The 12397-nt window shown below is 39.4% G+C and overlaps 1 protein-coding gene across 15 annotated transcripts in view; it reads right to left on the bottom strand.

Annotated features, from left to right (window-relative positions):
- The window catches only part of EPB41L3 (erythrocyte membrane protein band 4.1 like 3), a 120139-nt gene that overhangs the window by 43106 nt on the left and 64636 nt on the right, over positions 1-12397 (bottom strand). For all 15 annotated transcript variants that reach the window (XM_048507316.1, XM_048507319.1, XM_048507323.1 and 12 more), the window contains exons 6-11: positions 12205-12280; positions 11082-11300; positions 10852-10939; positions 9879-10031; positions 6842-6939; positions 636-811 (exon numbers count right to left, since the gene is read on the bottom strand). In XM_048507316.1, the coding sequence (XP_048363273.1) occupies positions 636-811; positions 6842-6939; positions 9879-10031; positions 10852-10939; positions 11082-11300; positions 12205-12280 (810 nt within the window). The remainder of the gene's footprint in view (positions 1-635; positions 812-6841; positions 6940-9878; positions 10032-10851; positions 10940-11081; positions 11301-12204; positions 12281-12397) is intronic.

Here is a 12397-nt window from a genome sequence, read left to right as displayed (position 1 = left end):
GGAAAAGTAATGCATATAAAAGAATGAAAAATATAATTTGAAATTTAAGATTAGTTGACATGTATATCTTATTCAAACGGATAGACTAGAATGCCCAGCTGATCCGCACATATTATTTCAAGCCACATCTTTAGATACTTGAACAGATCCTTTCCCACTTCCTTCTTTCCCACAAGGGCTTCTATGGCTAGTAAATGCAGACAGAAATCCAATTGTCACACATGCTGAGTACTTCCTTTTGGTTAGGAACCTGAACACATCTCTAGGATCTAGATAAGTTATGTTTGACCCACTTCAGTTGGGGGAACCACGAACAGTTTAAAAGAAAGTGAAGGGTTCCAAAGAAAGCATCCAAGGGAACAGGTTGTCAGTTAATGGAAGTGCTATTAATCCTCTTTCTATGGTTTTTCAGAACTTCCATTGAACAAACTCAGAAAAGGCACAAGTCTAATATTTACTTAGTTTATCTAATCTTTCCATAGTAAATGAAAAATCATGCATATACTTACAAATGTCATCTGGCAGAAGCTCAGAAAATACGAGATAACAAGAGCCTTAAATCTATCCTGTACCAAGATTGTTCTTCAAGAAACAAAGAGATAACACTCCCCAAAAGTCCATTAAGATCATCTTACCCCCATCTAGGCTGCGAGACATAGTATAGCGTTTGCTTGAAGAACGTTCAAAGTAAGGTGCTGGGCGGTCTATCAAAGCACTGGCTCTCCTTGTTTGGGCCTGCGTCCTCCCACTGTAGCGAAACTTGGAACCCAGTGTAAGGAATTTTTTGGGAGGGGCTTCAGGTAGCAACAGTCTAGAATGTATCAAAGCAAATTCATATTATGAAGTTCTGTATATTTAAACCCATATTCTACAATAGAAGAGATGTGGAGCTCGGCCCCGTGATATTTTAGTTAGTACTGTAGCATATAAGAATTGGCTAAATACTTCAAAGTCTTTATAGAAATAAGTCAGCTATTATTCCAAACAGAAATATCCAGCTCTTCATTGTAAACATAAAAATGAAGGTTGCTGTATAAATACCTGACTCTGATTAATGAGAAAGATAGGCTAGTTGCCTGCAACTGATGTTCCTCCAGAGGTCATCTATGCATTCCCATTTATGGATTTTGCGCCTGAGAAGCTGGTCTCAGAAACATCTATGGATACAAAATGGTGTGAAACCCTCCTCCTGTTCCTTTTGAAGAAAAGGAGTCTCAGATCATATAAGAGAGCACTTTTTCTGTTGACTTGTAGCCTTGGAGGTAAAGGCTGACTTGTATGGGAAGACTGTTCTGCCTCAGATGAGCAGTTTCTCAGGTGAGCAGAAATCACTGCCATGCATTTGGTGAAAAAAATTGGGGCAGTGGTGAGGCTGATGGGCAATAGCTTGTACTGAAATGGTTGCTGGGGATTGCAAGCCTGATGTTGAGGTGTGACTGCAGTTTGGATGTATACATCCTTTAGCGCTATCACCCAGACAGACCAAGAAGAATGGATAAAAGTGTAACCATTCTGAACAATTACAGAGTGATAAAGTGGTTATCTCTTCTGAGTTCCAAAATGGACATGCTGAAGTACTGAGAGCCGGATCATTCACCTGACGGCAAGTGACCAACTGCACAGGAAATGTAAGGTTAGAAAGTGCAGGTCTTTCAGTAGCCAGTGTGTTTACCTTTCAGAGAGAGGAAGAAATACTGTAGAAAGAGGGAAGCCACCTGAGTATCCTGTACTCTGATTAGTCACAGCAACCTGATGACACAGAGAGAGATATCTCCCTAACAAGGGAAAATTTGGGGTTTTTTGAATCTTGGATGTCTTGGAGTAAACATCAAACTGCCTTTAGCTGAGTTAAACATAACATCTCTGAGGAATAATGAATCAATCTGAGTGGAAAACTTGACTATGTTAAAACTATACTATACTGTGATAACCTGTGCTGAGCTGGGTTAGAAAGCAATATATAATTGAGGGGCCTTAACTGTGGGGTCATATACATAAACCAGAGAGAGGAATAGATCTTCTCAGAGGGAAAAATAATTCCTGGGGTCAGTAGTCTGGGGTATTGGGTTTTTGCTTGATCTTCTTCAAGAGAGTGTTTTATGTTTATTTTGGTTTCTAATTGGGTAAACTGAGTGAGGGTATTGTGTGAAATAGCAGCCTGTATTAGACACGGTGTGGTAAATCCTTAAGCCAGTACCAACTGAAGAACATCTTATGTAGCTGTACCATCTGAACTATATCTTTAACATCTAAGCTGATAACTGAAACTGAAATTTAAGAAGCCTGTGTCTAAAAACAAAAAGTGACTTTTAAGCCAATGCTTTTGTAAATATATTTCTTCTGCCTTATCTTTTCTTTCCAACCAAGTTAACTCCTATTCCCATCTCCCCTCTGTTAATAACTTTAATCTGTTTTCTTTCAATCTGCCTTAGTATTATTTTTTGCCTTATAAAGGGGTTTGCCAGAAAATTAAATTATTCTGAGGTGGGCAGAAAATTAAAATAATGGGATTCTTTCACCTTCTGGGGAGTTACAGGACTGAATGAAAGTGCTTTATTCCACCATACACTACCATATCTGAAGCAGCTCAATCCCTGAAAAAGGCAGGAAATCTTACAAGCCTGGTCAGATAGTAGTTTGCCCACCTCAGTAAGTTGAGAAGGTGAAGGGGTCTGTCACAGCAAGGAATGTGCTTTATTGCTTGCTTAAGAGTAGGAATTCTATCTCCTTATGAAGGACCAGTTTGGGGGGGGGGGGGAGATTTGAATCAAGACAATGTTGGTTGATAAAGTAATAAATCTTATGGCACAATTAAGCCTGATTACAGTGAGCACCCACTGGTCAGAGGTGATGACTTCTGACATGTGGAAATGTCAAATCAAGTTGGGGTGGAAGGAGAGACAGATGTCACTCTGAATCTCAAAAATCCCTTCTTGGTTCTGGAGGAATGTTTGAACTGCGATGATGAACATGATTTTGGTTCTTTTAAGGATGATCTTCCTGTTGGCTGAAATTACAGCTGGTTAGAACTCTAATTAGGATACACCTTGAAGGACTGATGTTCTAATTATTAGAATTCCAGTACTTGGTGGAATGCAGCCTGGATGAAAAAGAGACAAGGCCCATAGCCTTAGCATTTGTGAAGTGGTCTACTTTTTAGAGAGTTATCAGTCTTGATACTGAACATATCTTGTTTGTCAAAAAGCCGGTCTTCAATTCTACACCTGACATCTGGGGGCCAGAGCAAAGGATCATAACTAGATGTGGGGAGGCCATGTGGGGAGGCCATTTGCCTCATCCTGGTTTCAGCAACATGTTCGGTAGTGCACATCTGTTGCTTTGTAATTCAAATGGATTTTGTCTCTAAATGTAAGAACTGCTCTAGTCTGTCTATGCCTTGGATTAAGACAAACACTAATTATACTGTGTGGCTTGCAGCCAAATTGCTGAATTACTTAAAGGAATTGCTTTAGGAACAAGGAGTATCCCTTGAAAAACATTCAAAACACAGAGAAACTCAAACTATAGAGGTTTATATTAGGTGATGCTCTCAACTATACCCATCAATCTTAAGTGTGAAGAAGCACATGGACTCTATATACAAAATGAATATGGCTCTAAGAGCAGAGGCATGGGGGGGGGGCGAATGGTGCACGGGGCAACACCTGTTCCGGCTGCCCCTCCACCATCACCGCTCCCCCGCGCCTCTCTTACCTTAGCCGGCAGCAGGACAGCCAGGCTGTTCCTTTGGCCAGCACAGGCTCCACCGGCTGAAGGAGCAGCCTGGTGGGGTGGGGCTGAGGGGAGGGGTGTGTGGGGGGGCAATTCTCCACCCCATGTGACCAGCTGGCATACTCCCAGGAACATGTGACTCCACATGTCCTTGTGAGCGCTCTACCTCTGTCAAAGAGCTTCAATAAAGTACAAAAAGCCTTAAGACCTAGTTGGCACCCAGGTTCCAGAACTTGTGATTTACAATGGTTCTCTCAAATTAGAACTGATACAAGGATTCACTCTGTCCCTCAGCCACCCTGTCGCTCAAAGAGAACAAAACCTTACAATCTCATCTGTAAGACTGTCTGCCTGCTCATCTTGGATGCTGCTGTAACCTTGTATCAATTCTAATTTGAGAGAACTGTGTGTAAACCATAAGTCCTGGAAGCATCAGCGAGGTCAGGCTTCTACCTCGATGCTGACTTGGCTCAGTGGTCTTAAACCTTTTTGTACTTTGGAGTCTAACTAGAGTGACTCTGTGTTATGAATTTTTTCAAGGGACACTCCTTGTTCCTCAAGCAATTCCTTTAAATAATTCAGGAATTTGGCTGCAAGTCACACAGTGTAATTGTGTTAGTGTTTCTCTTCATGTTACACTGATCCCCCAATTGTTTCTTGCTATGCCTTGGATTAATGCTGCTGCCTGCTGCTACCTTCCTGGGAAGGTTCTCTTCTTGTTTTGTGCCAGGGCTGATTTGCACTTTATTTAAAATATTTTTATTTCAATTTTTCGGTGTTTGTTGGTTTTGTCTGGTTGGGTTGTAGTGTGTGCGGGAGGGCTTATTTCTGTTGCGTCTCAAAATGGTTGTATCTGATTTTGTTTTGTACTGTTTTGGGTTTAAAAGGCACTTGTGGTATGTTGGGGTCACTTCTCTTGACTTGTTTTGGAATGTTTAACCGCTTTCCATTTTAATTTTAAAATGTGCTCTGGAGGGATTTTTAAGGTTGTAGCTTTAAAAATGTTTATCTTTTGGCATACTTATGGTTCTGGTTTTATATCTGTCCTGTAACTGTTCTAAATAGCTGTCTGTGTTGCGTTGTTTGGGAAAGTGGTTTTGTGGAGTTTTTGGCGTATTCATGTTGGAAATTTAATTGTTCTGAAGTAAACTTCTGGTCAGGTTTTAATAACAGTTAATTGCAGGTGAGGGTTAAAGTGTTTCAAAAAACACAACACAAATTTTAGTTTAGGGTTCAGTCAGTGTTATTCAAACAAAAATTAGGCTGTTGGTAGGTTTCTAAAATAAGCCAGGTGTTTTTTGTTTGTTTGTTTTTCTAAAAATTGGAATATAAAGTTTACTTTTAAAAAATGTGTTAGCTGGCCTGGGCTTCAAAACAATTGAAGTCAAGTGGTTTAAAACAGGGTTTAGGTTGATCATTCCAAAACAATTATCAGGTTTTCAGACAGGCAAGGGATTGGTTTAATTGGGGGTGGGGGTGTAAGATTAGACTTTACCTGTAAAATACAATAATAAAATACAAAAAATGAAATAACTGAAGATTTTAAAAAGCATCCCCTACTTCCATTTCAGGTTGTGGTTACAAAAAAAATTAGCCAGCTTTCAAGTCTGTGTGTAATTATGTACATTTTGAAAAAGTTAGGTAGTGTGGGTTTAAAAAAAGGCAACTGCAGATTAGTCCTGAGGAGGAAGAAGTCAAGGGAAGCAGATTAATGAGATGGGTTCAAGATCAGGTCAGTTAATGCTCAGACTCAGAGTGTAGGGCAGGGCAGTCAGATTACTTTGGTGAAGCAGTGCATGAGAATAGAGTGAGCAATAGGAGGAAAGTGCAGTAGGGCTCTAGGGGAAAAGGTAAGCAGAAAAGTAGTCAGGCAGAGGGGAGGGCTGCAACACCCTTCTCCCCTTGTGCAGAGACCTGCCTCACTGCAGCTTTCCACCACCCCATCCTCTGGCTGATAAAATGTGATTTTCATGCATTTTGTAACTCTAGAATTTTCAGAGATCAGCTTCCACGCAGGTCCAAAATCCATTGATGTGATGCACAGAGACCACAAATAAGTAATTCATTCGCTTGAGCTCCTTGACTCCTGCAAGCACTGTCCTTCTCTCCTCTTAGGAGATACCACGAACATGTGGGGTGTAGTGATTAAGACTGTCAGACTAATATCTGGGAGTTATGGGTTCTAATCCCCCCTCATGCCAAGGAAACTTGTTACATGACCTTGATCCATTCACACTCTCTCAGCCTAACCTTCCACAGGATTATTATGAAAATCAAATGGTGGAGAGGAGTTTGATGCAAGGTCCTCACTGAGAGAGAGGTTGGATAGCAATGAACTTAAGAAATAGACATGATGCTTGCCACAGAATAAGTTGTAAAATCATGCTCCCAAATCTGGCATATTAAAAAATCAGTGTTAATAACTAAATGCTATCTTCCACAGATTTAATCTTGGCACCATCTGCATGGAATAGTTCACATTCAGAGTACTGCCAAGTTGCACCATGTGTTTCCCTTCAATATTTACAACTGCCAAAATCTTTTCTCCATGCTTTGGTCATATCATTTACAAGCAGTTGAAATGTTTTCCTTGCTGCTACTATTCTCCCTCTTCTGTTGAAGCAGTGATAGCCGCATCATTAGCATCATTAGTGATTTCTGCCTCCCTCTCTGAGAACACTGCAAAGCTCTCATGATGGTAGTGCCCCAAAGGCATTGTGTTATTTAGGAAAGGACATGAAAAAGACATTAATTGCATATGAGAACATGGAGACAAATTCATCTTAGCCAACCAGCAAATTTTGCCATATGTCTCTTAACAGCGGTGTTTGTCTTGAGAAAAAAAAATGGCACTATTTAAGTATTGGTGACAATCAGAACGGCTTTCATATCCAAACCCTGCTCATGCAAGAGACACAAAGCTAGAAGAATAGATGACAGAACCATATCATTTTCATCAGGTTTTCTTTAAATTAAAATAAATAAGTACTATCACTGATAGACGCAAAACGTTATATTCCTGTATGGTCAAGACAAATCCTATTTATGACAGTTGATGCTTTCTTCCTATGTGTCTCATTTCTTAAATAAACCTTCAAAAATGTTGTACCTGAAAAATGTATGATGTTCAACACAAACTTTCCACAGACGCTTTGCTGCACGATGATTTGGTAATTTAAAGCCAATAGTGCTTTCAAACTGCTCGAACTGGTGAAGGAAAAGAATGCTCATTTATTTGCAGTGCAAGGTATGTCAAATACCTAACGGCTGAGATTGTTATTTAAGTCATCACTCTATAGAGGTATTTACATCTGTATAAACATATGACACAAATTGGACTGGGAGACCACTGTTTAGTTTACCAACTTAAGCAAGTAAGAGGGGATTCTAGTTTTATAGCTGCACATGAAACCTTAATTTGATCCCTTGTGAAAGACCATCTTCTGGGTCGGGTGTAAGAACATTCCTGGTGGACTATATCATTCCATTTCATAAAGCTTACCCAAAGGGCAGAATTAAGGGGAAAATGGACAATTTTTATTTGGGGATCTTCTCACGGCTTTAGTATTTGTATATAGTATTTTAGTACTATATATAGTATACAGCAGCGTTTCCCAAACTTTTTTCCCCATGGCCCAGTTATTTTAATACCTCTCCTCCGTGATCCACTAAATTTTTTATGGTTTATTTATTAGTAAAGTAAAACAAATTTGAATGTCACCCAGCCCTACACCAGGCCTCATCTGCATGTGGTGGCATCAGGAAGGCTTCCTGGGGTGCCACTTTCACCCCCCACTTCCACTGTCCCAGGCCCCTTTCTGGGTGGTTGGCTGGCCGGGGAGAAACCCTGAAGCTGCTGTATCGTTCCAGCTGGTCCAGCTCCTAGTGGGTAGTGCTCTCTGAGCAAGGACGGGGGTGGAGTGGTCGGCACCAGCCACAGACATTAGGTGACCCAACATTTGGGAAATGCTGGTATATAGCATTTTAGTACTATAGTATATAGAATTTTAAGTCATAAAGTATTTTAAGTCATAAAGCTGAAAGTGCAACCTGTTATGGGCCAGTATATAGGAAAAATATTTGGAAATACAGTTGTCATCATGTAACATCTTGTTAAAATCAAAAGAAAGCACAACTGTTTTGTACTTTACATTTTGTTGAGAATGTCTAGTTTCATAAATGATAGATTTTTCAGACAGAAACTATTTTAATATCCATGAAATCCACATTTAAGGAATAAGATTTGTCTCACCATTTTGGTCAAGAAGGTTTTGGGAAAGCTGAGGTTACTTGCCTATGTTCCAATTCAAAGTGAAAATACTTTATTTGGGGATATTTGTACTTTTCAATGGTATCCCTCCTTCATTTTAGCACTATTGTACACCACTACCAGCATCACACAAGATAAATGCACTCCCCTTGTTTCTTTTCATTTTTTGGATACACATTTCAAGTTAGCAGCATGTATCTCATAATGAAGAATGTAAGCATTTAGTGCCATCTGCTGAGTACAAGAAGTGCTGTGAGAAAAGCCCATTCTCTCTTCTCCCGGTTCTGGGAGACAGGGAATATCTGCTTCACAATGTGTTCTAACGAAGAATGAATTTTGACAGGATGATAGACTGTCTGCACATTTTGGGATTTCTAATTAGATGCTGTCTCCTTTGTTCATATATTTAGTTGGGAAGTCTTGTGTAGTAGAAGCTTACACAGTAGACTGGTCTTGATAGTTCTAACCACCGTGGTTCAGATACTGCCAAAATTCTTCCTTTTCTGCTTCTTGATGCTGCAGCCCAAAATGCCTCCTGAAGTGCTACTCCTAGATGGACTGAGCAACCCCAGGACAGATGTCAGTGGGGAGTGAGATAAATGCAGACGGAAGAGTTTCTGCATGATGGAAACCAAGTGTTGCTCCCTGATCTTGATAGAATTAAGACTTATTCTCACTGTCAATTCAGTCTCTGGGGGAAAGCTTGCACATGACCTCTTGATGCATAAAATGCACACTGAAGATCGAATTCTGAGGGAGGTGGTATGTGTACATTATTATGAGGCATGCTCTGCAAACAATGCACTTTTCCTGCAGCCTCAATAATTCAGATGAACATGTAAATTAGCCCCATTGAACAGATATGACTTCCTGAGGCCTAACTATCATTCAGATGATAAACACTGCCTGCATACTGCAAGTAAGGGATGTACTGTCTGAATGCCTCCTGTAACCAAAAACAAACTCAGTTCCCTTAAAAAACAGAAGTCTGAAAGAGGAGGTCTGCTACCAAATATTTACTAATTTTAAATTCTCATCTGAAAAAGTAATTACTTATTGGAAATGAAAGAACTGTAGTTTTATAAGCAGATATGAGACTCACAAAGGCATGACTTGGGAAGTCTAATCCAGAAGGGGGGACTTGGGATGGCTATAAGAAGCAGCATGGGCTTGCACTGACATGTTTGCCCTCCTGGCTGGTGCAAGTGGCAACTACACCAGGAGGGCAAACAGGGAGGTGGGCGGGTACTATGGAGTTCTGTAGCACAAGACTCGCTTCCATCCACTGCTTGCAGAGCTGCGTCAGCCTAACTTGTTGGCTGGTGCAATTCGGAGTGGCTCAGGGGCAAAATCAATACTGATATTACTTTTAAAGGATATTAATCTAGCCTTTTGACTGGGGGCTGGCAACCACAAGTGCAATCATGGCTGTATGGCAGAAAGTTGGATTCCTCCTTGCGTTTAAACAGGGAAATGCAAGGAGAGTTTACTGCAAAGGAACTGCGAGGCCAGGAACGCTGCAGAAAGCGCTCCCTATGTGATGGGTCATCATTTCATTCACTCTGCTTTTCTGAGAAACAAGAGCACAGAAACAGCAGCAAAGCTCTGCTCCCTATGCAAATACAGCATTCTCTCTTCTTGTAAAAGAGGAAGTACATTTAGTTCCCATGGTAGGAAGAAGGGAAAAAGAAGACCAATTACTGTGTAATAATAATTAAGGCTGAAACAAAATTGACTAATTCATATAAGGAACAAATGTTTTATACAGCATTAATTTTTAAAGCAAAATATAACATTACCAGCATGTGAAGCAGTAGAAGCAGAACCAGTGTGTGACAGTTTTTTGGATACTGAAGATGGTGAGATCATAGCTTACCTCCCCTGGCCGGATTTTGATATAGAAGTTGTTCCTCTTGTATGAAATTTTGAGAACCTTAGGCCACGCAAACCTGTTTATTCTGAGTCTGTCACGGTATATCAAAAGACCACTTGCACAAACCCCTAACATGATTTCAACTCCTTCGGAATCCTAGGTAATAAATAAGTGAAAGAAGTAGAATGCAGTCTCTTTTCAATGTGTTTAGAATTATGCTATTTCATTTACATTTTCACTGTAACTACAACACAGAAGGTCCTATGGTACCCCATCTCACTTGCAAAAACAGTGCTAAGCATAACAAGATCTCATCACAATATCTTAACAGAAAGTTGAAACAAGTTCAGTTTTAATAATAATAGAACATGAATAGTTCACAAAATGTCTAGTGGTGGGATAATTACAGAAGTGTTCTTCAGTATAAAATATATATGGCTGGATGGCCTAACCCTATATAGCTGAATGTTCCAGCAGAGCTGATGGTTGACCCTAAAAAAATAAAGATGGTCGTTTGCTCCAATTCTGAGACATTTGCACTGAATTCTATATGCTTCAACTGCTGTGATGTAAGGCTTGTGTTTAAACTCCTGAAGTGGCATTCTGTGCCAGGCAAATGGGGCAAATACACACAAAGTCTTAGCTGCTACTGCTTATTGCTACTTACTGCTACACAGCCATGCCTTTCCCCTTCACCATGGTGAGCTGCACTGGCACAGCAATATTGCAAGCTGTGCTAGTATAAAGGGCAATGCAGTTTACACTCCTGCTCTAATTCTGGGACTTTCAAATAAATAATTAATTTTGTTATTCTAATTATATCCTACTTTTAACTTTAAAAAGCATTAGTAATAATTTCTGACTTCAAGCTACAGGATGACCACACTTTCAAATACAGAGTAAAATGCTGTGTGATTCAAAAAGGCAAAATAACCCAGACCATAGTACAAATTATAGTCCTGTTCATAATGCATACCTTGGCATGATGTAGATCTACTCCATACATGGACAGTTTTTTGGCATTCTCCAGGAAATGCATCTCAGCTTCTGCAGGTGTCATTCCCCTGACAAACATCAATCAGTATGAATAAACATATATATATATTTTAAAACAAACAACATAGAAAATGCATTTATTATTTGTATTGATTTAAATGAGAGATTATGATAATTTTTCATAACATTGTCTACTTTTGCATATCTTACCTGTGACTTTTGTGAAGCTCTATTACTTTGTCTTCCAGTTCTTTAGTATGGTTTGGAGCAAAGCGAAAATCACTGACATAATCACTTCCATATTCCTCAGGATCATAATCTCCAAGTTCTGATTGAACTGTATAGGAGCCCAACAGTGCTAGTGTAACAAAAGAACATGGCAGTCGTCCAGAAACTATGTCATCTCTCAACTGCAAGCATAAGTAGTACCTGCAACGGATTTTTAAAAAATAGAAGACTATAAGACACCCTTTCCCTGAAAATGTTAAACTGAATTTTGTAAAGCATTGTCCTGTAAATGTATAATTGAGATTTCTCCTTTATACTGTAGAAAGTATAATGGGATACTTTTTCAGTGGGCCCTAATAGTATTTTTATTTATTTATTTATTTGTTGGTTGGTTGGTTGGTTGGTTGGGTTTATATACCGCCCTCCCCTGGAGGGCTCAGTCACTCCTAACAAATAACACAGCCATGAAAATAAAGCCATCAAAAACCCTTGAAATTTGCACCTTGTAGATAATGTTTATGTTTACTAATGCCAAGGTTTCTAGCATAAGTCATTAAGTGCTTACAACAGACATACCACAAACAATGACATTACATTAATGTTGCAGGGATGCCATGCTGCTATTACAGATGCAAATACTTGGTGTCAGTATCCCAGTTACATATATTTAAAGTTATCTGATGAAATATAAAACATAAAAATCATTCTGTCGGTCAGAAACATTGCAATCTAATGTTCCTATTAATATTTTCGTAGTCTTCATTTTCTAAAGACAGTCAGCTTAAACAGAAGACACCTTCTCCCTCTTATTGATTTTTCCTCATACATTTTATGTCCTCTTATGCTGTATAAGTTGTTATTAGTTACAGAATTCAACAATAAAATTAATCCTTATTTAAAACACTTATTCTGAACACCAATGAACTACATAAAAGTTGCATGAAATAAAGGACAATGCAGAAATGCAGCCAGTAACTAATGCTTTTTCATACGATCTGCTGATGTTAGAATTATGATAGTCACACAACAACATAGGAAGGGCTGTGAGTAAGTAGAAATTACTATCATAATCTTTGGGGAACAACTTAGCTTGAGTCTGAACTACCTGGTGATATCTTCAGAAAGCTGGGCAGGATCAGGAGGGTAGAATTTCACATTAAAAGAGAACTGCCAAGCACCACCTGCAAGAGAACAAAGGACTACTGGAATCACTGGCACACTGTGTGCACCAATTCCATTGCTTTCTTGAACATTCAAAGCTTTTTAATCATGAGCATTCATAGCATTCAGTGATACTC

The sequence above is a fragment of the Sphaerodactylus townsendi genome, linkage group LG09 (assembly GCF_021028975.2).
Source record: "Sphaerodactylus townsendi isolate TG3544 linkage group LG09, MPM_Stown_v2.3, whole genome shotgun sequence".
In the NCBI taxonomy this organism is placed as follows: Eukaryota; Metazoa; Chordata; class Lepidosauria; order Squamata; family Sphaerodactylidae; genus Sphaerodactylus; species Sphaerodactylus townsendi.
This window is presented reverse-complemented; position numbering and strand designations above follow the sequence as displayed.